Source organism: Symsagittifera roscoffensis, chromosome 6 (genome assembly GCF_963678635.1).
Source record: "Symsagittifera roscoffensis chromosome 6, txSymRosc1.1, whole genome shotgun sequence".
Lineage (NCBI taxonomy): Eukaryota > Metazoa > Xenacoelomorpha > Acoela > Convolutidae > Symsagittifera > Symsagittifera roscoffensis.
The window spans coordinates 46,002,248-46,030,152 of NC_087067.1; the positions used below are offsets into that span (position 1 = coordinate 46,002,248).

The 27,905-nt window shown below is 34.6% G+C and overlaps 2 protein-coding genes across 2 annotated transcripts in view; one reads left to right on the top strand and one right to left on the bottom strand.

The window, feature by feature from the left end:
- LOC134847660 (small VCP/p97-interacting protein-like) overlaps nucleotides 1-27,905 on the bottom strand; it is a 158,821-nt gene that overhangs the window by 80,805 nt on the left and 50,111 nt on the right. The gene's annotated exons all lie outside the window — the stretch shown is intronic.
- On the top strand, nucleotides 260-27,588 carry LOC134847749 (ephrin type-A receptor 4-B-like). The gene is made up of 16 exons (XM_063864950.1): nucleotides 260-1,978; nucleotides 8,605-8,684; nucleotides 8,894-9,042; nucleotides 9,263-9,756; nucleotides 13,869-14,049; nucleotides 14,286-14,557; nucleotides 15,306-15,476; nucleotides 18,387-18,482; nucleotides 18,703-18,963; nucleotides 22,061-22,210; nucleotides 22,676-22,933; nucleotides 23,203-23,450; nucleotides 23,637-23,750; nucleotides 25,445-25,906; nucleotides 26,209-26,510; nucleotides 27,079-27,588. Exons 1-16 carry the CDS (start codon nucleotides 1,861-1,863, stop codon nucleotides 27,413-27,415), a joined length of 3,693 nt encoding a protein of 1,230 aa, XP_063721020.1. The 5' UTR covers nucleotides 260-1,860; the 3' UTR covers nucleotides 27,416-27,588.

Sequence of the window (27,905 nt, forward strand, 5' to 3'; positions counted from 1 at the left end):
CTGTGAAAAAAATGCTCAGTTTGCTTTGGAACCAAACTAAAATATAACTTGACTAAATCTTACTGTATTATTACTCTGTAGAGTAGCTTTTGCACTATTTTATGGCCAATACTGTGACTGATTTTGGCCACTTTTGACTTATATTGACCATCATCTATAGTTGTGAGTTTCGATTTTAGAAATTTTGTATCTTTTTACTGTAAAATTTGTTTGTAAAAAGCAAAGCTTGATCATGTTCAGTTGGTGAAGTAAACTTGTTAGATATTTTTTCACGGCTCGAACAAACCGAATCTAATTCAATATTGGCTTATTGAAAAGTGGTTCACCTAGTATAACAAAGAACTTACAATTTTTTATTACTTTTTTACATATTAATCGTGAAAACTTTGAAAACTCTTCTCTCAGCTCAACTTCATCTTATTGTACATTTTTACTTATTTGAAGAATCTCAAAAATACGGAGTTTCAATTTTATTGGAGTGCAACTTGAACTTCATAAATCCGGCTGAGAATTTGTTGAATAATTACTTGACTGTGATTGGTTGAAATTGAGGAAGCTTTGACCTCTCTCCCGATGAAAATATAAATTGGGATTATATTCCGGGAGGTAAAAGGGAAAACATAGTACTGCACTAGTGAAGCAAGAGCAACTGCCGCCGAGACAATAAAAGTGGCTTTTGGCAATATAAATGCCACAACAATACAAAATACCTCTGAGAGAGCAAATATTGACTTTATAATCCTTCCTTTACTAAACTTCGAAATTGGCTCTCAAAACTAAAATTGGTAAGACTCAAATTTCGAACATTAATGTCAAAATATCTCCAATCTGAGAATTTACCCAAGTTTCCCTTAATTTAATTATTGTTTTTTAATCCCATGCCGCGTAATAGCTGCGAATTTATTCAAGCTTATTATTAATTTTTGTTAATTTCATCTTTTGACCAGTTATTTTATAGCGTAGGAGGCATTTCGATCAATTCGGTTTTTAGTCAACTTGAGCCAAGTACCTGCTGCCTTCAGCCGCGAGTTACTTTTACTTTAATTCTCAATTTAGAAGCAGAATTGTCCCTCTTATCTCGACAGATTAGGTCTATAAGTGACCATTCCACATACCGAAAGGAGACTTCAAAAATTGTTGGTTCAAAGCCGAGCTGAAATTAGTCTGAAATAATTTTTATATAGAAATTTGAATTCACATTTGTTCTTGTTACCGTTCGAAAATCTGCGTCAAATTCAGAGCTTACTTAAAAAATCTTAATTTCTATTTATATTGGTGGTAAGATATTGACATTACCAACTAAAAAGATTCTACTCGAGCCAATTTAAAAGAAATTAAAATTCTTCCTAAAAACTTTACAAAAGATTCATTTTAAAATCAATTGGACATCAGAAGTTATCAAAGTTGTTGTCCTCATCTTTTAAACCATTGTTGTTTTCCTTATTTTAGAATAATTTTTTGCGTTAAAACTTTCAAACAAAAAAGGACGCGTCATTCATTTGATAAATAATCTATTTGTTGCTATTGCGAAATAAACAAAAATCAAGTCCATTATTTTCATTAATTCTATTCGTCCATTATTTTCACCTAATAGCGACACCTTAATTTTATTATTATCAAATATTTATTTTCAAAAATTATATACTTTAGCTACCTATAGTCTGAATTGAATAATAACAAATACAACGGCATTATTACTCAAGCAACTTATTATCGCAACCTCTAACGTCCTCATCTTTGTTATGGTCGAGCGGGGCTCAAACTATCTGCAACTTTATTTGATTTGCTGATTAGTTGGGCAAATATATTATTCTAGTTTCTGCTATTATATCATTCAATTTGATTCTAAACTTGGCCAAAATGAAATTGGGAACTCTAAACTTGATGTCGGCAGTTTCATCATTCGTTTCGACACTTCTGGTTTTTACTTCTTTTGTTCATGTTGCTGTCGACAGTCAATCAACTCAGTCCAATAAATGTAAGTTTCAAAATTCTTTTGAAAAAATTCAATAAAGGCTTTTTCAAATGGTGATTTATTCTGTGAAACTTACAAAAATGAGTATATGTATGATACCACACCATAAATACCAATGATTACCAAGAAATTTTTTTCTACCTTTTCAGATTTAAATAGTTTCAAAACCTGTCTCTGACTATGTTCAATGACCAAGAAAACGCAATAGAAATCATCAATAGATGAAAATGAAACTTGCATCCATCAAAAAACCGAGATATTCATTTGTGTATTTGCAAAAATCTGAAAAGAAGTAGAAATTCATTTTTCCAGCGAAGATAAAATTTATTGATTTGGAGGTGAACTTGGATTAAAGTTACCCTTGGGCATATAAAAAACATACCATAAAGACAACCTTGAGGCTTACAATCAGGTCAACAATCACATCCGTGTAGTACAATTGCTATTTAATCATTTTAAGAATACATTGATTTTTCGCAAGGTTGATGCTGTTTCAAATGAAAATAAACGCACAATTTGTTTTATAATTTCCTTTTTAATCTTCCCATACCTTTTTCTGATTCACAGTGTCTAAAATGTCAAAACGAACCGATTATATGTGAACGGCAAAAAGAGAGATTAAATTCAAACCTTTACTGAAACGAATCATGTCTGTCATACTTAACTCATCGGAAAAAAACTTCAAAATGATTTCCGATCGAAATGTTTTCGGAAAGGTTGAAAATCAAGTATCAGTTCGCCACAATTCAAAAGTGGGACAATGATACCAATTTGTTCATTCTTCAATTCGAAGAAAATCTTTAATGATCCTCGCGGATTTCCTTTTTAATCCTTTTTAGTCAATTGTTCGACAAACACTCCATTTTCTGAATGAAGTTAATTCAATTAAACCTCAGTTGATATCCAGTTAAATATAAAAACAGCTTGTTTTTAGGAAAAAAAAGACAAAAATCAATGCGAGCAATAATTGTTTTCCACAAAAAAGTTTGTTTCAATTTCCAAAATTAAATTCAGTTTCTGCTGAAAAATTTGACCCTTTTTGACCGTTTTCGTGCAAGTGAGCTTTTTTCGATGTCTTTGAATCTTCAATTGAATCAACACTTGAAAGCTCAAGATTCTCCACTGAAGAAATAATTTTGCTGAATTTGCTGACGCGGCTGTTAGTGTTTATAAACATGCTAGTTTCAGGCGACTTGGATCTTCGGCCATGTTTTGTCAAGTTGTTTTCGTGTCAAATTCGTTTGTTTACTAATTTCCAGAGTGGTCAAACTCTCTCCCTAACTTTCTAAACCTCCCCTTAATTTGTTCCGCCGGCGACTACATTATAAATCATGTTTTCTTGCTAATAACATCTAGGAAAATGGAAAATAAGTGGCTGGTGATCTTAACATTACACGAAAATTTTGAACGAAGAACTACTTCACATATTGTCAAAACTTAATTAACCAAAACATGACATTGAATTAATATTGCGACCCACAGAACGACATGATCGTATTGCGTATTAATTTGAAAGCTTATATAGCTATTAGGCAATGCAAGAGTTGAGTTTCAGTACTTCAGATTTTTCAAAAAAAGGTCCTGACCTTTCTTCCATCGAAAGTAAAACTGACCAAATTCAACGTGTTCAAGATTCCTTTTGCTCACAAAATTTCTATTAGAAATCGCGTTTTCTTCAATTTAGCCGAAATTTTTCCTGATCAGTCATTGAGGCTCGCCCCTTTTCTCGCTAATCTAAGTCGGTCAGCTAAGCAATTCACATAGTCTACCAAATTACTTAAAATAACGACTTGAGGGAAAATCATCTTTCAGAATTTTCGCTATTTATAACCAGGTGGAATTGAAAGAAAACATTGAAGCATGAACAACCGTCGGAGAGTCAGTGCTGTATTTTTTTGCAAAGCGGGAGGGGGTGGGGGTTTGGTTGAGCAGAGGCGGTAGTTAGTTAATCTGTCCCTTTTGGCGGGACGTCCCGGCGCTTTTTGTCTCGGCCGGACGACGAGTATTTGTTGCTCTTCGTCCGTATTTTATTTACACAGCTCGAGGGAAAACCAAACAAGACCATTTGTGAAATTAGCTCAATCAACATAAACTTTGTCTCTCGTAAGTCTTTAAACTTTTATACACCTAAGATAATTTGGTTCAAAGAACTTCAACTTAACACAAATCATGGTCAGAATCCACAGTTTTACACAAAGTCATTTCTAAAACAATGAGATTAAGTCGAGCCCAAAATTTGTTTCTTTACTCTCCTTTCAGCGATGTTGGTTCCCTTGATGCGAGCAAATTTGAGTGCCTATATTATGTCAATATTTGCACCCAAGACAAAAGTTTTCGTTTTCAAGAAGGGTAGTTGTTCTAAAGTCGAGAGTTCTCATTCGGGAGGTATTGCAGTATCCGGTTTTATATCTTGAATAAACTTAGCAAAACAAACCCAAACTTTATGAATTCCACTATTGTAGACTCATTTCAAAGGCGTCGCTTAATTCTTTCAATGACAATTAAGAGTGTTTTGGTAACGGTTATGTGTTTTCATAAAACCCATTAAACTGTTTAAAAATATTTAGACTGTAAATGTTTAAAAGCTCAACAACACCTCAAAAACAGCGAGCGGTTGGCAGTAAACCCTCAAGTGGGCTAAATTACATTCTCTTACAATCTCTTTTTATTTGAGTAAAACAGTAAAACTGGAACTTGGCCGTGAAAATTTAATTTATTGTAATTGACCCAACCTTTTACAAACGAGAACAAAATTTGAGACATGATTTCTGCTACTTCTGCAAGATCGATTGTTTCAAATTTGGCTATGAATAAATACACTGGAATGATTAACTTGTTAGCTAATCTTTTATTGCGGCTCGTTTCAATCCTTGGTGGACAAATGGTATTCGGAATTAATCCAAATAGGCTCAAACAAATCACAATCTAAGAAGTCTTTGTTCTGGTTAAAGAGTAATTTACCTGGCCAAAGCTACATGAAACGTTTTCGGTCTGTTATGAAAGGTTAATCTTTAAACCACTTCAACAGTAAAACGCTAAACCTCACTTTATTGTTGTCATCATGCATTTTTGCAAATCTAATTTTTTCAGATTTTGAATGTTTGCTAGTTAGGTTTAGACGTACGAGAATACAAAGTTTAAAAGAGCAATTTCTCTTCGCCAATTTTTCTCTGCGTAGACCGATTTGTATCAGATACCAGTCGACTGAATCAAAGACCCTCCCCTCGAGTAAAACAGACGCTTGAACTGGTAACACAGCTCACAATTATACACGAATACCACGTAAAAAATTCACAAACAGATAATAATTAACACAGGCACGTCAAAAAAGCCATTAAAGAACCACTCAACATTTTCATGTATGACAGAACAAATAAAATAACCCACTGCGGATAAAAAACAAAGCAAAAATGCTTTAGAAAATTATCATGATTATAAAAAAGAAACTCTACCAGCTAAATTAGTCAATTTTTTTCTGAGTAGATACTCAAACATGCGCATACCAGTTTGGTGCCAGTTGAACGGACTAATTTTGATTGTTTGAATATTGTTAAAAGCAGAGAAGGCTACTTTTACCAATTACCACAGTTGGTTCTATTTTTAAAGCGATTGATTGTCAGTTAGAGTGACTGGACAAAGTGAACTATCACCCCCCAAAATAGAGGGGAGAGAGTTCACTTGTTCACAGTAAAAGTTTTCAGCCAATCAAGTTTGAGCATAGTACATGCAGGTCTTACTGCTTGAGTTTGTCGATTAATACTAAGGGGGAGATTGTTCACTCGGTCTATCTCTTTTTTGGGGGGGGGGGGTATTTGTTCACATGGGCCGAGTGATTGAAATCTGAAAACTACGGCATTTCGAAAAGCTTTGGTTTTTGATACATACCCGGGATGACCAAAACTTCTTATCATCCAATTTCCATTTATGAGAAACTTCTTGTCATACAATTTCATACAATTACATACGTACAGAAAATTGTATGAAAACTCTATGATAAGCATTTTTCCATATATGAAAATTGTATGATAGGTGTTTTCCCATAAACCAAAAATTTTGATTTTTTCTTTCTAAATTTAGTTTCTGAAAAAATTTCGGTTGTAGTTGCAACCGAACACAAGTGACAAAGACCTTGGTGACTCAAAACACCAAAGGTTGGACGGTCTTGCATTTACAATTCATAGCAAACGGCCTGAATTTGGCTGTCTTTCACAATTGATATAACAAACTTTTATTTTCTGGCAAAATTTTTTAATAATGATTATATTAAATTTTTGAAATTTCAAATTATCAGACATTGATCAAGGCGTACGTTAACACCCCATACAAAAGAAAGAGAAATTTTCAGCGTTTTTGAAAAAAAAAAATTAAGTGAAAAGAAAATAAAAGCCAATTTTATTGTAACCAGGACTACGTTATGCACACAAAATATTAAATTTTGCATGCAAAATTTTTTTTTTCGAAAATTGTTTGTTTGCGTTCGAAAATCGATTTGCGGTTGAAAAAAAAAACAAAAGAATTTTTGGGCCAAATTTTCAAAATTACTTTTTTGTGTCGCCATGAAATTTTTTGTGTCGCCATGAAAAAAATGCCAGTCATACAATTTCCATATATGGGAATTTTATGATAAGCATTTTTTTCAAAAACGAAAACCCCAGTTTTTTATTACCGGATTGTTTTATTAGAATTAAACAGCCACACAAATGAGTTTATACCAGTTTTCAACCATTTTTGGAAATTGTATGAAAATTGTATGACAAGCATTTTCCCACACGCTTGATGTATGGAATTGTATGATAAGCATTTTTGGTGTATGGAGGTCAACCCGGGTAATAATAATCATAAAAAAGCAGATCTAGGACTTTATGAGGAAAGAGGGGGTGATTGGGTTGCGACTTTTCTTTTACAGAAAGATTTGTCAATTTTTTTTATATAGACTATGAAGACCTAAAACCGATTAAAGATTCAGCTTCGCAGACACCAACTAAAAACGGCCATTTTCTGTGAGGATGTGACAAAAAAAAACGTTTTTCGGCGCGTGCACAACTACCCCGTTAAATTTAGAGAAGAAATCAATCAAATATGGATGCCGTAAACTACAGTGCTGATTTAAATTATCCGGCAAAACGAGCAAAATTTGACACTTCAAACGAATTTTGTAATTATGGGTTGAGAAAAGACAAAAAGTGAAGAAAACAAAAACAGACTCCAAAAGAAGCCTCTTACACAGCCCAACAAGTGTATTGAAATGCAAAACCTCTGAAGTTTGCTTAAAACGTTTGAAATTTGTTTTTAGCTAGAGATTCTGATATTTTACTAATGAGATAATTTCATCAAAAATAAATTTTTTGAGACCAATACTTTAAATTCTGATCATTTAAGGTTTTCGTTTTCATCAAGTAATTTGGTAGTTTCAACGGAATTTTTAATGAATTAAAAAAAGCCATTTTTCAGGAAAAATTTTTGTAAAGAATTTCGGGGAAAACCATATAAATTCCGGTGAATATTTTAGCAGTTTTTTTCATTTTTTGTCTAATCTTAACCCCATTTGAGAAAATCGCCTTTGCAGTTACCATTGTTGTTCGTTGTGTCCGGTTAATTTAAATCAGCGCCGTATTACCAAAAGGGGACCTCTTTAATTATTTTTCCACTTTGGCAAATTTTTTAAACCCCATTTCTTATTTGGCAAAAAAATTCTTATTTGCTTAAACGTTAAATTATTCGGCTTATAGTTCTGACCATTTGAAAAATAGGTGGGAACTTGTATTCGGGTTTTTTTTCGTTTTGTTTTCCACGCAAAATCAGGTAAAACAAAACAAACATAATCATTGGACTGGTTTGAGTGATACATCGTGTTAAAGTCCTTTCAGTCGTGATTCGAACGATTATTAAAAAAACTGTCCCAGTGTCGAGAAAAACCGGCCTGAAATTTTTGACTCTTTGTCATAATTCGAGCGGATAAAGCAAGCGAGCAGGCTTACAACAGCTGAATTATGCCTAATTTAAGATTTTAAGACTTATTTTAAACAAGTAAGTTAGTTTTTGGAGTTTTGTAGCTTCAATTTGGGATCCAAAACTTTCAAAAAACAATCAAAAGTTATCTGCAAAAAATTTGAAAAAAAAGTTCAATTTTTTTTTAGTTTTTCTACTCAATTTCTACGAAATTTTTTGTTCAATTTGCCTATTTTACTAGGACTGTCCAATATGCCTAAATTATATTTTTACGTCAGATCCGTTTATCACGCCAGGCACATTAATTTGGAAAAAAATTTTCTAAATCTAAACCTTAGTTTTTAAAGACCATGGTCGGAACATTCTGTGCTACTTGCACAGTAACCGGATATTTTTGTTTCGTTATGGGAGAGCTTCGTTACTAGGTTCACGAGGGAGGGAAATAGTTTAACACATTCTCAAAAGGGGGCCTTTTTTAAGGGGTCGAATCCCGAAAAAAAGAGCGTCGCTCTCTCCTCCAAGTGCTATTGTGAAGGCATATGATGAAAATTTATGAGTTTATAAAAATTTTCATTTTTTAAAGATATTGAAGTGGTATATACCTTCAAATTTGGGTCATATAAATAGCTGCATAGATAAGAAGCCTTTTGATAACTTGAAGACTAGATAATTCGTTTCAGACGTGTACGCCCAATACAGTTTGAATGGACTCAAATCTCTAACAAATGACAAGTCATTCTCATCAACCAGTAGTAAAGGGGTTAGTGCATGTTTTCTGTACATTTTTATTACCACTTGTGTCATTCAGTTCAATAAGAAAAAAAAAGATTTTCCATCAGTTGAAAAAAGATTTCTCGTATAATAAAACTGAGAAAAGTATGAAAACAAATTTTTCTCAAAAGTTTTTTTTTCTAAACAGGCAGAAAATCTTTATTCTAAAAACTGTTGAAAAGCCTTCTTACTTTTTAGTGGCAACTGCAATCCATTCAGAATTCAGACGGCACACAGTCAATGTTCTGGGAGTCTTGCGACGCTCAGAACTCAAACCACCGCTCACGACTCACAACTCCTCTCATTAACAAAGGCGACTCCAGTCAGAATCTTCGCATCAAAATTAGGTTCGACTCCTAATCTGTAGGCAACGGATCGATCCCCAGTTGGGTCACTATTTTCTATGAGTTTTCTCACTCTAAAGTGATATTTTATGGCGCTCTTTTTTTATGAAATTGAAATATTATAGAGACTGTCAAAGCTTTTTTTGGCCTAATTTTGACTTCTTACATTTTTTCTTTCATCATGACTTTTAGCCAGATTGAAAAATGTTATTTTTGTTTTCAGTTTTCTGGTCTGGTGCAGCTCGCTGTCTTCAAACTGCAACGAAGAAAAATTGCGAGGCGAGGTAGTCCTGGGCGATAAGTACGTTTCGTTTGACGTGCAAATCAGCCAGGCACATCGGGGGTCAATTCGGTCTAAGCGACCTCCGTTTCCGCCTTACTCGACAGTCATCCCAGTAAGCGTCGACGTCCCCGCATTTCAACTTCGCTTTTCAGACGAGGGTCTGTGTATACGAATCAGTGAAATTCAAATCTACTCCACGTTTTGTCCTTCCGAAGTTAAAGGCTTAGCCTACTACCCGAAAACATTCGCCCCGCAAGCACCTGCAGAACCGATTCCGATTTTCGGACGATGTGTGACCAATTCAAGTCCAGATCCAGACGTTCATCTATCGAGCACACAACATTGTGCCAGTTTCGGCCAATGGACGGACTCGTTCTCGACTTGCCAGTGCAACCCTGGTTTTCACGCGAATGAGAATAAAACTGCATGCCACCGTAAGCTTAAAACCTTTTTTCTAAAAAATTCACTATATAATAAATTTTTCCAATTATGTAAGCCAATAATTATAAAGTTTTTTTTAAAAAAAAATCTGTTAAGAATTTATGCTCACTCTAAAAACTTTCTTATTAGAAAAATGTTTTCTGCAAAAATGACTAAACTAGACAATCTCAAAAAAAAAATTTTGAAGAAATTGAACCTGAAACCTGGCGAAAGTTTCTCATAAAACTCTCCTCTCATCAAAAATCCTTCAATAGTTCGGTCATCTTTTGTTCACGCGCTTCAACGGTTTTGAGCTCTCCGCCCAGAGTAGATTTTAAATAATACAGAGACATGATTGACTTCTAAAATTAGCTAACGGTTGACCATTTTGTATATCTATTTGTTTGCTCATTAAAAATTCATTTTCATAAATTTTGTTGTCCAAATTTTGTTACACGTGTTTTGCAACATTTGGAATCGTTTAATATATGAGTGATTTTCAGCAATCAACCGAAAAAATTCTGACAAAATCTGTTTCCAGTTTAAAAGCCATATGTGATCAATTTTGTTTCACGCCCCAGCGGTTCTAATTTTCCCTTTTCATTATCCGGAATTGACTCTAGATGATATAATAATTTTTTATGACAAATGATGAATTATTAGTTAGTTCGGGAACCGCCTGCACAGCAGAGGAAGTAATCAAAAAACAAGACTTTTCCGGAGATTTCCTAAAATCGACTTATTAAAAAAGATCAAACTAGAACTTTCATCATAAAAATTTTGACCGGGCCCTATATTTAGCGCCCGCGATGTCAACTTCATTGGTGCACAATTGTAACTTATTATAGCAAAATTAGGATAGAGTTCCAGCATTATCAATGCAAAATGATCAATGGGTTGGAGGGTTTCAACTCGTTTGGTTAAAGAGAAGAATTATAACTTGATTCAGTTTAATTTTCTTTCGTGTGGTTCGTACTTTTAAAAACTGAAAACATCAAAGTCGAGAAAAGCCTTTTAGCAAAACCCAGAATGTTACAATCATTCATTACAAAACTTTCAACATAAAAATCGTCTTATTGTGCGCGTTGTAATGAAAAAACTAATCGAAAGCGCAAATAGAAAATGAGTTAGATACAATTGACTACAGTTGTCTTCGAAAAAAAATAAGAAACAAAACATGAGAAAACAATTTAAAAAATTGCAAAAATTGTTTTTCTAGCATTTTTTGCAGAATATATTTATTTTAAACAGTTTTATTGCCAAGGAACGTAAATGAAGCTTCCAACATTATTTTGCTGGAATAAAACTAAGTTTCTCACCCTTTAAACAAAAGTTTGTTTTTCTAATAGAAAGACAAACTCTCTCATTTAAGTTGCTCCAAATCAGACTAAAACTCAAAAACTTCAAACGTGCTTTTCTCGGCACAAGGAAAATTGTTTAAATTTTTCTTTCCTTTGGTATACGACTGAAATTCTACGATGATGTATTTTTTGACCCATAGCAATGATTATTTGTGGTGCCTGAAATGGAGTAGGAAAATATGAAAAAAAACTATCTCTCACCTAGAGACTAATTTTCTCCCCATTTTCGATAGAAAAAACCAAAACACACTCAAAAACACCGTTTTTCTTCATTGTCAATGCTCAAAACAAAAAGTAATTGCTTCAAAACTAAAGTGCAAGAATCAAGTGTAAATTTGTAGAAAAATTTGAGTTAAAATTAAATCGCTTTTCATTAGTTTCCATGTCAATGTGGTCAGTGTCCTCAAATTTGATCCTAAAATTAAAAAATTTTAACACTAAAACGATTTTGTTGAATTTTTTTTATCAAATCTAAATGAAGCACGGATTAATGTGATACCACATTTGAGCACCTTCAAATTTCTTTGAGGTAGACAAATTGGAAGGGCAAATTCACCCCCACGACATAATTCCTCTTTGTCCTTTCGTGGTGTGACCAGGACAACAAATCTAAAAAAATTAGCAGACCGCCGTTCAATTTAAAAGAATTCTCGTTTATATTTTAATTTTTTAAATGCGCAACGAAATAGCACAATGTTTATAGAAAATCCAAATTTGCTAGTAACTTATTTTGTACCAGATTGTATCATAAATTTGCCTGCTTTAACGGCTTTTTCTCTGTGTTAATCGCAATCACAGTTCATCAAATTGACGACCGCCTGAATCTGTGATTAGAGATTAGCGTATGAAAAGAAACTTTTTTGTTCTCATTGTTTTTTTTTTCAGCTGACAATTGTTTCAACAAAAATTTACTAAATTTTCGATCTTTTAACTAGCTGCAATTGATGGAAGTTTTACAAATAACTTAGAGAGCATCCAAGTTTTTAACTAAAACTGGAAAATAAATTTCATTTGCGATACTTTTTCTCTGCGGGTTTCTCAAAGATATGGGGTTTGCCACTTAGGGTTAAATAAAACGCGATATATATCATCTGATTCGCGCATAAGCTGCGATTGTCTCCGCTCGAGAATTCAATTTAAAATGATTTGAGGCTAGCTATTTGGTAGTGTTATTACCTTAATAAACACTTAATACGTTCTTTTATACTTTATAATACCTGTAGGGAAAATTTTTTCGTATGCTTTAAAGTTTTATCAATTTTTGATTTTTAAAACTAATTCATAGACGCTGAAGAGACGAAGGAACATTTAAAGCTATATTTAAAGAAAATTTCCAAGGACTAGGCTTTTTACCAATCATTAATTTGAGACAAATATACAGTTTTATCCCAAAACAGTTTTTTGTTTGTTTTTTATTTTTTTCTGCAAATAATATGTTCATTTAAAAAAATGAAGTTCAAACGAAAAACAATCGAATGAAGGATGGAAACGATATTAAAACTTTGAACATTGTAAGCCTGAAAAATGAGCAAATTAATAATTTTTTGCTTTGTTTTGAATTCGGCGTCAAATTAACAAGTGCAGATGGTCTTGCAAACTTTAAATTGCACAAACATATGGGTTGATTTAGCATTCTTTCATCTTGAAAAAACTGTGCAGACTTGAGATTAATCTAAGCGTCGTTCAGTATAATTTTTAAGTCCTTTATTGATCGTGAAAATTATTCGAAATACGTCTGAATTTGCGTTTGGAAATGACAACAGTCGCGTTCGGTCTAAAGTGGCGAGGCCTGTTAAATCAGGGGATAAATGTTTAATTTACACGACCCCCGATTTTATGCGTCTCTTGAGAATTAGCATCTGGCTTGGAAATGAAGTAAAAGCGGCAGAATTGTACCAACGAGTCCCCCACTTTTATGGCGCCAGAAAAGAACCAAAGCTTAGCTGAGGAGGGTGAACTTAATAAATAAAAATCATGTGCTAAATCTTGCGCTTAGAAGATGAAAAAAGATATTTTTGTTCCGAAATTAACTGTTTATTTTAAGTAATGAAAGTAGTTCAAATTTTTTTCAGTGTTCCCATTGTGAACTGTTTTAAAAAAAAATTGCAGAAACATTAATCAAAATAAAAAAAGATATATAAAATTGTGCAAATGTTGACTTGGCTTCTAATTGAGCGTAATAATATGTAATAATTGTCTCTAAAAATCACCTGTTAATGGTAGGCAGGGTTTTATTGATGTGTTATTAATTGAAAACTAATCATGTGCTCTGCATAACATGTCAAGTTGACTGAAGTCGACTGACATTTATTGATAATGATGACAACTGCGACCTCAGACGACTTAAACAAATATACATAAATTAGGGCAAATTCTCAAGGGTTCATTTCTTGGGCTCTTCTTACATTATAGGGAAAAAATCTTGTTAGCGTTTTTATTCTGATTTAGCACTGAGGATAGGCCGAGATGATTATATGAGAGGCAACAAAATACGTATTTTTTTATAACAAAAAATGCATTTTTTTCCCAAAACAAAAAATGTGTTTTTTTTATAACGGACATTTTTGTTAGCCATTACTTTTTAGTTGTTTATAAAGTTGAATTGGCTTGGCTTTTCCATTTTCATGCCTCTAGACTAAAATCGATGCCTTCAAAAAAATTTTTCTTCAAATACTGGAGTTTTAAAAAGTAGCCAAAACTCCTTGTATAAATGACTGCTGCAAATTACATAACAAATATTCAACTATATTTCCTGTTCATTTTAGAGTGTGGGGTGCACACGTACAAAAGCGAGTACGGCAACGCCCTTCGATGCAATCGTTGTCCCACCAACAGTGACTCACAGGTGATTGGGGCAGGCAGGTGTGTGTGCAATCAGGGGTACTTCAGAAACACTGACCATGAACCAGAGAGCATGTCTTGTGCCACTTCTCCATCAGCCCCAAGGTCAGCCGGGTTCAGGACCATTATTACAAAATCCTTATTATGGAATCCATTATTACATAACTTCTGGCGCAATCTTACGGAATGTTCTTGGCAACCCTTGTCCCCGTATTGCATTACTAATAAAACGCTTTGGGTGAAACTTTTTGTTTTGATTTTTTTTGAAAATTGAGTTTTGATTTTTTTTGAAAATAAATTGATTTCAAAACTTTTTTTGATAATTTTTGCATTATTTTCAGAGACCCCTCATACGATGCGGAATTCACCACTGCAGTCGTGAGATGGTCTCCTCCTGAATTCAACGGAGGTCGCGACCTCATCTGGTACAGAGTGGAGTGTCCCCAATGCGACAACTTCCTCGTCGAAGACAACGTCAGACAACCTATTTTGACTTTGACCCGACTTGAGCCGGGGTCAAAGTATGACGTCATCGTTTACAGTCTGAACAGTGTATCGAAATACTACAACAGGAGAAATTACACTAAGATCGAAGTCAGAACAAAAGAAGCAAGTAAGTAGAGTCACTCATAACTGAATTTTATGGCACATTTTTTTTTCTAGGGTCAACATGTCACCAGAATACCAGAGGTTAACAGTCTTACAAATTTCTTTGCAAATTTCCTCAGTATCATAAAAATATATTTTGAGTTCTTTTAGAATTAATTTGTTAAAAATCAGTTTTGAGCTTTTGAAAATTTTTGCTTCTATTTTGGAAGTTCTTAAAAACAGAAATCACTAGCAAAAGAGGACTAAAAAATGAAAAATACGATGGGTGAAAACAGGGGCGGATCTAGGATTTTCTCGAGGGGGGGGGGCGGATTTTCAAAAAATTTGGACGACCTTTTTTTTTTTTAGGTCGAACAGATTGATTTTCTGAGCTCTCCCAAAGCAGTAAAAAGACCCTGTTTTGGCCAAGTTTCTGCGCCGCAGGCAATTTTTTGAAAAAACAGGTCACTTTTTGGAACACTTTTTGGAAAATTTTGACAAAAAAACGCGTTTTTTTGGCGCGCGCTCCCCCTCAAAATTAGTATATATTGGCGCCGAAGGCGGCTCTAGAAAAATTTTAGGGTCGGTCGGCCAAAAATGGATTTCTGAAAAAGTACCAAAGGGGGGACCCTTTGGGTCGGCAGGGGGTCGAATCCCTGAGGGAGGAAGGAAGGCGTCCGCCCCCCCCCCCCCCTAACTCCGCCCCTGGGTGAAAAGACACTTGAGATGAGAAAAATTTGAAGCTTTGTGGCAATTTTTTGAATTGTTTTTAGTAATGCCCAAAGACGTGACAGTGGCAAACACCAACCCGGGCGAAGTGAGACTGTTTTGGGTGCGTCCCGACAACTTCAGAGGCCACACATACTGTGTACGCATAACAGCGCCTGGACTGTCCGATACTTCCGAGCCCAGATGTGTGAACAGAACCCTACTAGTACTAAACAGTGAGTCTCATTATTCTTAGTCGTTTTTTTCAACTTGACATTTCAGTGAGCTTCAAAAATCAAAATGCCTTTTGAAAATCAGGCATTTTGAAAATCAAATGTTTTTCGAAATGCCTATTAAGGCTATTAAGTTTTTCGAAATGCCTATGATTTTCGAAATGCCTTTTAAGTCTTAAATCGGTCCTCTGCCAAGGAACCTTAAATGAAGAGCCAAATTGGAACTATAAACATTTATTATGATTCAAAACTGTTTTTATTGCTAACATAAATAAATAGTACGAAACGGATTGATTTTCTAGTTGCTTAGGAGGAGTCACTCAAATTTCAAAAGTATCAAAAAATAACAGTCATTGGGGAAATAAATTCGGCTATAATTACGGGCACGAGCTCACCTATTCACGTGATCTTGACTTTGGAAAAACATTTAAATTTTTGATTGCATCCCTTTTTTAGCCATAATTGCTTGTTATGACAATCTGTCGCCAATTTATCCACGCGCAATATTTCTGGCAACAATCAATTCAAAATTATACAGCCCAAATTAGGTGGAATTTTTAAATCCGGAAAAATTATAGTCATTATCATAATTTGAAAAGAAACTTTTAACTCTCTTAATTACTCATGCAAACTATAATTTCTGTCAAGTAGAGCCAAGCAAGACATAAATTCTACAACCCAATATTTTACTTTTTGATTTTTTTGACTTTTTTTTTAAATGGGTAATATTTTTGGCTGAATGCTCAATACTATTTTCGGCTGATATTTTTGTCTCTATTTTTTAAGGCTCGCCCACAATTTCATGCTTGCTTTTATCGGGGTGCTTCAAAAGTGGCAATCTTATCTGTCAGAGGGGGAGGAGGCTGTTCCGGACCATTTGCCTCTGCTTTCACGGCCGCATCAGAGCTAGATTTGACTAATTGCTGTCGCTTCCCTGTCAATTGGAAAAAAAGTTGAAAAGAAATCGTTCTTAGAATGGAATTTTACCTTCAAAAATCAAAAATGACTCTAAAATCAAAAAGAAAAATTGATCAATAAAAATAAAAGTAAATAAGTACATTTTAAGAAAAATATTTACTTTCAAATATCAACAATAGTAGCATAAGAATAGAAAAAAAAGAAGCCCGCAAAAAGTTTTTTTTTGAAACCAGATTTTAAATAATGTGTCAAAGAGCCAAAAAAATGTTTCAATCTTTTGGTGAACCGTTTCTTTATAACATATATTTCATTTATTCAAAGCATTTATTACACAAAAGAGATGAATAAGCATAAGATAAATTTTTTAATGCTCAATTTTATCAGCAATCGTTACTTAAATATAATCGTTGATTTAACTTTAATTCTTGGCCTATTTGGTCTGTTTCAAAGGCGGGTGACCTTTTTCCTCTTTAGGTTCAATTTGGTTAAAAGTCTCCTTCGACGGTTGAATGATCTTATCATCGCATTTCTAAATGATGCTCCACATTATCTCGATATCGTCAATTTTCTCTTCCTCGATATCCCATGTGTTTCTATAATACATTGCAGAGGGCGGCGCTCTTTTCCATTTTCCATTAGGGTTGAATTGAAACAGTGTATTGAAGATGGAGATAAATTTTGATTCTCCTATAAAATTTCCCAGCCAAATCGTCTCATCTTATAGGAACATTAAATTTTACGAATCAATCAATTTATATCTGACTTTTTTATGACTTAAGTAAAACATTATCAGAACGTTTTAGATGGTGGAATTAAAGTCATAAACAAGGAGTCACCTTTTAAGGGATAATGTCATTTAGATTTAGAAATGACGGTTTTAGATCTAAATTTATGGACCAAAGTCTCACCTTCGGAACCATAAAAACTTCATTCAATTGACAGAGTGAAGGTTGTCATTATATGATGTGACCTTAGCTCATTTAATAATAAGTTGTCTCATATTAAACGCTTATTAAATATTTATGGTTTTGCTGAATACATTGATTAGACATCATTTTTTTTAAATTATCCAAACTGTGAAATTGAAAAATATCTTGAATAATAAAATTTTTGGTAGTGGTATTTCAACATAAAATTAAGTTATGGGTAGCATCTGCTACCAAGATCATTAAGCTTCAAAACGAATTCAAAAATCAGTTCAGAAGTAATTGAGTGACTGCAAGATGGCGCCAAAATAGAAAAACAAATTCTCATTCGAACCATTTATTTGAGTTTGTGCGTCATCTAAGAATCAGATCGATTCCCCGGGGTTTTCATCCGCCGTTGTGATCGAATAAACTTCCTTTTTGATTGACCGAGTTGCTGTTAGTTAAAACAATTACCCCGAAAAAATAATAAGTCTAAACAGAACAACGTTGCTTTTATGCTCAAACATTTTTTAAATGCATTTTTCAATGCGTTTTTGAACTAAAGTTTTTGGTTTGAATCTGCGCAAAGATTTAAATATGCTTCAGTAAAAACGAGTGCCTAAGAGATTTAGAAAACAATGAATATTTCCAAGGCAATAACGCACCAGCGGACTTAGGGGGAGGAGGCTCTTTGTACTATTTTGAGATATCCATTTTTGGATGACTGACCTTAAAATTTTTCTAAAGGCGCCTTAGGCGCCAAAATAGACTAGTTTTGAGGGGAATCGCGCGCCGAAAAAACGCGATTTTTTGGTCGAAATTTTTCAAAAAAATCCTAAAAACGCCTTTTCAGACCTGTTTTTTTTCTAAAATTTGCCTGTAGTCGTCTTAAAGAAAAAGTTCAAAATTTTCAAAAATTTTTTTGAAAATCCGCGCCCTCCCCCTTGAGAAAATCCTAGACCCGCCCCTGCAATAACGAATCAATTTTTCGGGATATTTCTGCATTCTATGATAGAACAGGAAAATTAGAATTAGGATTAATGGCAGACACTTTTCAATAACGGCTGATTTCTTTCTTCTTTTTCAGATCTGGAAGGAGGCACTTATGGCTTTGAAGTGGGCGCTGTTGTGTCCCGGGACCTCCCAATTGTATATTCCAAGAAACAGTTCACGCAAGTCACTGGTAAGCATGCTTTTCAGCTAACAATGTGATTTTCTCATTTTTCAAAGAGCCAATCAATTAAATCTTTTTCATACTTTACTTTAAATTATTGAACTATTTAGCGATACTTGAAAAACCAACTGACCAAAAATAGCACAAGAGACTGGTTTCGTGCAAGATTACGACCAGGATTCGAACCTTCGACTACATGACAGTAACTTACTAAAACTTTTTTTTTCAGAAACTGCGCAGCTGGTTGAAGTGACTCAAAAACAACTCATACTTGTAGTGGCAATGATGTCAGTCATCTGCTTTCTTTTCATTCTTCTCTGCTCGTGTGCAGTGATGATGTACAGGCGACAGAATACGGCACACTCCTTTGATCACGATAAACAGTTCTCCCCCTATGGGAACTACGGCAACGGGGCTCACACACTCATGTCTGCATACCCCGCGTCTTACATGTCTGGCAACTCCTCTCCCCCAATGATGATTGGACCAGGTCAGTTTCAAGTCTCCTCGCCTTCAATTTTTTTTAGTTTCGAGGATTTTTGTGAGACGGTGAGTTATCAAATTCCTCCTGAAAAATGAAATCCCCTAAACTCATTATTGTTTTTATATCAAAGTTGCGAAAGCAATTTTTAAAAGTCTTAACTGATGTCATACGTTAAACTACAACTTCAGTTTTGTAGTTAATACTTTTAAAATAAAATTAGTTAAATTCAAAGCCCTTTTCTGTATCATAATAATCGGACAAGTTTTTGTTCGGACTTTCGAGGAAATTGACAGAATATTTGTGCTCGGAGTGTTTTTTTTTTGCTATTTTATTCGCTTTTTCAGCGGTTCAAAATGACCGTAATTTGTACCTTGCCGCTTTATCTCTATCTTTGCATATACGTTTCTGATAAATCTTGTAAGCTGAAAACTATCAACACAAATTTATTAGAACAAATTGATTCAATATTAAAAATAATTTCAGGCTGCAGTCTAAATCGACCCGTTATATCTTTGCCTTTAATCTGACCTGTTCTTTTATAAAACGGGCGCACAGGATATTGTTAATAAAAAACTCATTAGTCTGAAATTTAAGTGTTCCGATCTAGGCGACAAATTATCCAACTCCCATTTTTGGTTTTGTCTTGTTGTAATTTAAGCAGAGATGTTTCTTTGATGGGATTATTGGAAATGGAAGCAAATGCTTCCTTTTTCAATTTGGCAATTTGGACGAAATTGCCCTTTAACGAAAAACTAGGATCGATTGAAGAAATTTGACGCGTTTCCTTATTTAAATAAACGAAACTCGAGACAACAAAAATCCGAAGTACACTAATGGAATTTCCCATAAAAGGCTAAGAGCTTTAAAAAATAGATAAAATCAATAGTCAGTTGAAAAATGTTTTTGAAAAAAATGAATTTTTTTCAATTGCCTTTTTTAAAGACTCGAAAGAGCGACTGAAAGCATTGAACTTGATAGTTCAACAATTAGATGAGGCCGACTAAAAATAAAAACCTCACAAGGGCAGATTGAATTTGGATCAAAAGAAACAGGGGGGAGGGGGCACATTCACAGCGAGTTATGTAGGGGGTACTGTTTTGTTCAGTTACATAAAGGCATTGATCAATGAATTTTAAGCCTTGAAAATTGTAAAATGATTTATACATTAAATGGAGGTTCTTTTTTAGCTGTAACGCAGAGCCTTCAAATAAGCGAGGGGATTTTTTTGGGGCTTTTGTAAGCCTTTGAACATGGAATCGACTGATGCTTAAAAAACACACATTGATCAAAGTTTTGAACCCTAATTATTTTGCAACTATAAAGATTAGTCCATCTCTTTGTTCAAATTCCACCTTTTTGGTTTTCATTGTTAAATTTGGCATTATTTGTGCGCTTGAACTATCTTATGCGCAAATTTATAGGTAACTTTTCATAGATACAGGGTTTGGTAATACACAGTCCCTGTGTTAGTGGAAGGGGGTTGATTTTAGGAAGTGGGGACCTTTGGGTAATTTACTTTTTCAAATTGGCGATATGTCTTTTCCATTAGGTTAGCTGTCAAAACCACGTTTGACGCTTTAAAATGCAATTGACGTGCCGTTAATAATATTCCCCTCAAAACACAGGAGTAGAAAAAGTTCAGTTCCGTCTATGCAACTTTTATGTTATAGTCCATAGTTATAGTATGTGATTTTTTCATCATTTTGAATACGGTCAAATACCTTGCCATGTCCAATGAACGAAAACAAAGCTAACTTAACATGACTGCCAGCTAATAACTCCGCTATATATGATTTTTTAATCAAAAGAAAAGCACATTTTTCACTTTGATTCATCTCAAAAGTTACGTCCGATTCAAAAAATGACCGTGAATGCTCAAAAACATGCCAATTAAATAGCCTATTTAAGCATTTGTGAGAAAATTAAGGCTGAAAATAATCAAGATTTTATCAAAATAATTTTATTTGACTTGGACCACCAGCGGACTTAGGGTCCCCTGTACTATTTTTGGGATATCCATTTTTGTCTGACTGACCCTAAAACTTTTTCTAAAGGCGCCTTGGGCGCCAATATAAACTAATTTTGAGGGGGGAGCGCGCGCCGGAAAAACGCGACAAAGTTTTCCAAAAAGTGGCTAAAAACGCGGCGCAGAAAGTTTGGTCAAAATGGGGTCTGTACAATGAATTGGGAAAGCTCAGAAAATCATTTTGGTCGATCTAAAAAAAAGTCGACAAAATTTCGAATTTTTTCTCGAAAGTCCCCCCCCCCTTCGAGAAAATCCTAGATCCCCCTCTGACTTAGACTATGAGCTAATATTTAACCTGTCCCATTCAAAAATGACTTGCAAAAAGACGGATAAAAACACAAAATTTTTTGGAATTTTCCGGCGCTCCAACTTAAAACATTTAAGAGCCAGGTTACAAGAGTGCAATTTCACATTTAAAAACAAAATTTTCAGTTGACTCTACTTCAATTTCTCAATAAATAATGACATCTGGTCCCATTTTTCAGGATGTGTTTCGCTTTTTGCGCCTATTTTGGGTGTAATAGGTGGAACTGAAGTCAGCGGTGCGTTTCAGATTGAAGGGTATTATGGAAGTTGACGGGTTTGCAAATTAGCATTCACCGTCCGTTGAGACACTTTTCCCAAGACTTAAATTGCCTTTTTAATGAGGCTTCCCCTTTTGTGATGGAAAACGAATGCATAAATTATAACAGCTAGTTAGCGGGGTAAGGCAAATGTCGTTATGCGGGGTTTGTTGTACAAGAGTACAATAGGGTTCTAAATGTGGGCATAATTACAAGCCACCAAAAAGGTCCAAATAAGGCTTTGCTGTAAAAATTCAAAAGATTAAAAACCAAAAGCAGACTGAAAGTTTTCACTTCAATAAAATTTTTCCTAATTTACGTTCTATAAACAGGTTTCAATTTGGTCCAACAATTATGAATTAATATACTTTTAATCAAATTTTAATGTTAATGCCAAAATTAACATTAAAATTCCATAATTAAAATTTGAATTTGCATTCAAAAAAGTCTAGCTGATAAGGAAGTGAGCTGGATTCGAACCTGCTACCTATTAAAATTCGTCTTTTGTTTTCAGATGGTTCAGCAGTTGTAGATGGAAGGATGGTTCCTATCGGCCAGGCTTTCATTGAGCCTGCATTCTACGAGGACATCAAACAGATGGTGTCCGAGTTCTGTCATTTCGTAGACCCCTGCGAGGTCCAGATCGAAAATCCTCATCCGAAAGGTATCATTTGAGTATTTTAGAAATTTTATGGTACTTGAATTCGGATCAAGTTAACATCCTCCCCCCGACAAAAACCAGTTAAGATCCTCTTCCCCAGCTTTCAATTTAAATTAGATTTGCAAAGCACTGCATGTAAAATGCTCGATTCTAATTAGCTGAAAATTCTCAACTTAGGACCAAGTTAACATCCTCCTCCCCAAGCGGCTTTAAGGGGAGGGGTGCTAACTTGGTCCTCGAATTCACATACGGCAACATTCCATTCATTAAAACAGGACCATGAATGCTATGGCGGAAATAAATTTAACTAAAGTTGAAACTTACTAATTGAATGACGATTAAAAAAAAAATTCACTAATGAAAGTATATAAAATATCTACTACAGTTGATGTATTATTTTTAGCAAGTATTGCAATTTGTAATTGAATCAAATCTCTCGTGTATTTCAGTTATTTCGTTCAATTTCAGAAATTCTGAGTACATATGGCGAACTTTCTGTTGGTTACATTGACTCGACCTTCTCTAAAAACTCCTACCAGAACATGAATGGATCCTTCTCATCTCCTTGTGAGCCCGGAACAGTGGGCGGGGGTTCCAAAGTACCCGTGTTCATCAAGAGCGTCGCGTTAGGAGACTGTCAATTGCGCAGCTTCGCAATCGAAGCGAGTACTATGAGTCAGTTCAGACACCCGAACGTGCAGTTGATCTATGGAATATCATGCATGGGTAAGTACTGACTTCTGGGAAAAACAAGAACTCTAAACTTATAAACTTCTAGAATTATAAACTTCTAGAACAATTAAAAACTTCGAAGACAACTCTTCAACTGCTTAAATGGAGTTTAAGCTATTAAGCTTCTTCTTTGGATGCAAAGATGGTTCAAGAAATCACAGAATAAGTGTTCGTTACAAGGATTTTAATCCATTGGAACGAAACCTATACAAACGAGACTCTTCCTTATTGAGAATGATTTCAGTTCTGTTTTTTCTTTCCAGATTCGAACTGGAACTTGTTGACCGAAATGTGTGAAGTTGGCAACTTGGCCTTATACATGGGCGCCGCCCTGTCCTCGGCATCTTCGCGACAACATCAACAGTCGGGTCCGAATAGTGGGGGAGACGAAAACAAGCGAGCATCGCCCACCCCTCAACTCAACAAAGAACTGTTGGCTCAATTCGTTCACTTTTTGAGGGGTATTTCGTGTGGCATGCAGTACTTAGCGGATGTCGGATATGTACACAAGGTAGACTTTACATCACATTTTTTTTATAAAAAATCTTAAAAAAAACTTGCATGTCTGAAAATTTAGAATTTAATACAAAATGACTGTCTGAAATGAAATTCGTTTTACAAATTTTCAGCGGGTCTTTCTTTTTTTTTCAAATCCGGTCTTTCCAGAAGTTTCTGTATCACTTGATTGATGTTTCAGGTGCTGACTTCGGCCAATGTGAAGCTGAATGGCAATCTGGTCTGCAAGATAGCTGGCTTCGACCACCGAGTCACCTTAGATGAGAGTGTCTCCATGAGCTCCGATTGGCAACAGGTACTTTAATTTTTCCCCTCGCGGCGGTAAATTTTCAACAAATCACCAAACTGACATATCAAGCTCTGTTGATAGAGCTTTGTTGAAATCATCTTCGTTTTTTTCAGACTATCTTTACATAATCCTTTAAAATGTATGATTAAACCGTTTTTTTTCTAAACCGGTGTCATTGTTTCTGAAACAGAGTGGGATTGAATTATTCCAAAACTTTGGTTGACTTTTGAAAATGGAACTTCTTGCTGTTCAAACCTCAGTTGTCCTCGCTGATGTTTTGCGTGCGACGCCTTCATTATGCAAAAAATTACAAAAACTATGCTTTTTATAGTATTAATTACCCATCTGTTTCAAGCGTACTTTTTGCTCCGTTGCTCTTGCAAATTTAAAGTAGTCTCACTGCAATTTTCCGCTCTGATAATCGGCTTAATGCAACAGCTAATTGAAAAACACCATATGTTGGTCCTTTTTGCTCTGCTTGATGTGTAAAGTATCGTGCAAAAAACGGCGTCTGGTAATTCAATGGCCTGTATAAGACTTTGACTGATATCCGTACTTTTTCAAGTCAAAAAGTGCAATCTGTCGCCGAAAAAGGCACTTGTCATAGTCATAATTTTTACGGCACGAGGAGTTTTATTTGATTGATTTTCTGCCCGATTAAGGCCGATTATCTGGGAAAAGAAGAATTTTTGCTAAAAATATTAATAATTTTGTGATAGTTTGAAATTATTGCATCTTTCTTACAATTTTGTAGTGAAGTCGCCATTAATTCAAAAAAAACAGATATTTGAGAAAAAAATTGAAAATAAAATGAAATCCAAAATCGGTCATTTTAAAAACTTATAACAATTAATCTTAATTCTGAATAGATATTAAAAAATGTACTTTTCTGGTCATTGGACTTGTTTTTAACTTGTCAAGCAAATGTGATTTATATTTGACTATTGAATTTAACATCTTATTGTTAATTCAAAAATACTTTATGAAACTTGTGTGACAAGAAAGTGCTGAAATCCACAAAGTACATATTGGCTTGTTAAGTAAAACAAACACCTGAATCACGAATGACTCTTTAAATTATAATGAGTTTAACAATTGACACGAAAAAAATCGAACAAACTTCTGAGGCGCATTAATGTTCTTGTCACCTTTTGGTTTGAAAAAAAACTATAGTTAGAATTGAAAACATTTCCCGATGAACTTTACTATAAATGAATGGGAATTTTAGACAAATCTGACATCAGAAAAGAACATTAATTTCCGGATCTTTTTAAAAACTGCTTTTAATGGGCTGATAAAAAGTCACAGTGAATAGAAGAGGCGCAACTGTTCATTTGGCCTCGGAATCAATAAATCGAAACAAGCTACCAATCAACTGAGTAGGAGGGTTCTTACTTTCGATAAAAAAATATCGTACGATTTGTAGTAGTACAAAGTAGCAGCACTTTTGTTCTTATTTGATTTCGATTGAAACCAGATAAACTACTTTATATTCAAATCGACTTTTGACCAATTCAAGGGTGTGTTAATTAGACACCTTTGAATGTCATTTCAAGTTATACAATTGGGTATTTCAAGGTGTTTGGCTATTTCAATTTTAGGCTAACTTAGCGATCGACATATTGAATTTTTTTAATGGACTTATAACTAATAGATTGCGTTTATAACTAAAAAAGTAATCAAGTTAATTCCCTTTTCAGTTAATGGACTTCCTGACCCCATGGTGTGCTCCGGAGGTGCTGCAAAGTGGCAAATATTCCTCCGCTTCCGACGTCTGGAGTTTCGCGGTGATCGCGTGGGAACTCATGAATTGCATGACGCTGTCCTCAAGCGACGAAACTACTTATAACTCTTCTAATAACCAACATGAAAATACCCAAAACACCTCAAAAACCTCAAAAAGTAGCCCCAATCGACCAAACTTAGCAAAGATTCCGAATAATCGAAGCAGCCCTCAAAAGAACCTAACTTCGACGTTCAGCGCAGTATCTTCCGATCATATATACTCAACAACAAGTAACGCTCCCCCCATTTCGAACTCGGAACATGGTGAACAGATTAGTTCGGGGGAAAATTCGAATGAAGTTAGAGAATTTTCGCCATCACCTGGCCCCGAGAACATTTCGCTCTTGGTTCCGTATGCAGATATGACTCAACACAGGGTAAAGTTTATGTTTCTTTTATACACGGGCGATCATTCAAAAATGTGCTAATTAAAATTACTTTTACCGAAGTATTAACTTATCAGAAAAAAGACCACAGCGATCGAAGACTCGAATGTTCCGTTCACACATGATGAACTACGAAAAAGCAAAAAATTTCGACAGATTTTTTAAAAAGTGATTTTCGAAACATACGAAGCAGCATATGCGAAACCAGTGATGTCAATAATTAATGCAGTTTTTGAAAACATGTGTGAGGGAATATGTACAATATCTTAACCTAATTATGATTTCACTTTTAGATTTTGGATTTTCTCTCGAATGGAAAACGACTTCCAATTCCGAGTCTGACTCCGAAAGCACTCGGTAAACTGATTTCTGACTGCTGGTCAGGTGACAGAAACTGCCGACCAGTTTTCGCACAGTTAAGAGAAAACTTGGAGACTTTCATGCGACAACCGAGACTCTGGGATATGCTATATGATGATTCGGCTAGCAGCGCAGCTAATACGTGGAACGAGAGCATGAAGAGTAATTACGGAATGTTACAATTAGCCGACGAAAAGAAACCGATGTTTTCAAATTACTCTTCCTCTTATATCGGGTAAATAATTTCTAAGATCGGAAATCATCTTCTTCTTCAGAAATTGATCTTCTTTAAATTAAAAAAAAACTAAAAAAGATTCAAAAAACTTAGAAAAAAGCCCTCAACCATACAAAAGTGCGAAATTTTATGCTTGTCTAAACAACTCCCACACTTTTGAAAACTAGCCACTATTAATAATCACGGCCACAAACAAGGACTCATCTAAGATTTTTGCGAGGAAAAAAAAACGAGAAAGTTTCTTCGAAGAATTTTGGGCAGCTATTTCCCGAGATCTTCAAAAAAATACTGCAACATTTTGCTAATTTCTTGCGCCGCTAATTATTTAGGCACCCAAAGCCATTTTCAAAACTTTTTAATGGTTGCTCCAAAAAATTGACTTACAGAATAAGAATGAGAAAGAAGGGACTTGCATAGCCAAAACCTCAAAAACTTGAAGGTGAGGGTGGGTAACTCGCTGGTAATTCATGGCTCCTTTCCTCGAGGACGAATAAATGGCCTCTTGAAAAAAAATAAAATGAAATGAGTAGAATAAGTTCATGATATGAATGAACTGTTTCTGGTTTAGAACTCTGCCTCGACCTCTGGATTCCCTCATTACAGTAGATCAATGGCTCATGCAACACAACTTCTTCGTCTACAGAAACATGTTCGCTTCCAACCACATCTACGAACTACACGAACTTCTAAACCTAGAAACAACACAGCTGAAAAAAATGGGAATAGAGTCTAAAAAAGACAGAAAGGCTATTTTGAACGCAATTCAACTCCTCAAAGACAGACTTCTTTCTGCTCCAACCGAAACTCTGAACACAATCAATTCACATGAAACGTCATTGAATCATATTCACCAACAACCCAGTGCAAAAATTACATTTACAAGTCCCGTCCATTCGTTAATTTAGACTAAAAAATTTGTTCTTTGAGTTACTTTTTTGCATTTGATAAATTCAATGTATATCTGCAATGCTAACTTGTACTTCAAGTCACGTCTATACGTGACATAATTCAAAAGCAAATGTTGGCTACTTTGATGTTTGTAATTATTTTTTTATAATTGAATATTTGAGTAATCTTCCATAGATTATAATGGACCAAATTGGTGAAAGTCAGGTTTCTGGAATGATGCAAAATGACTTAGATATAGTAGAGTTCAAGCAGGAGCGGTACTACAATTTTTTCGAGTAGTATAGTTTTCAAAAGTGTTTCAGCACTTTTTGGAAGTCTCGAGAGAAAAAACTGTTTCTTGGCCCCTATTCGAAATTTGCAAAAACTGATGAAATGATAATTTCATATGAGATTTCAAAAGGTTCTATACGCAGTAGCTTAGAATATGTAGACTTTTTCGAAAGTAAGAGAAGCAATTTGACAAGCAATATTTAAGATATTTCACAA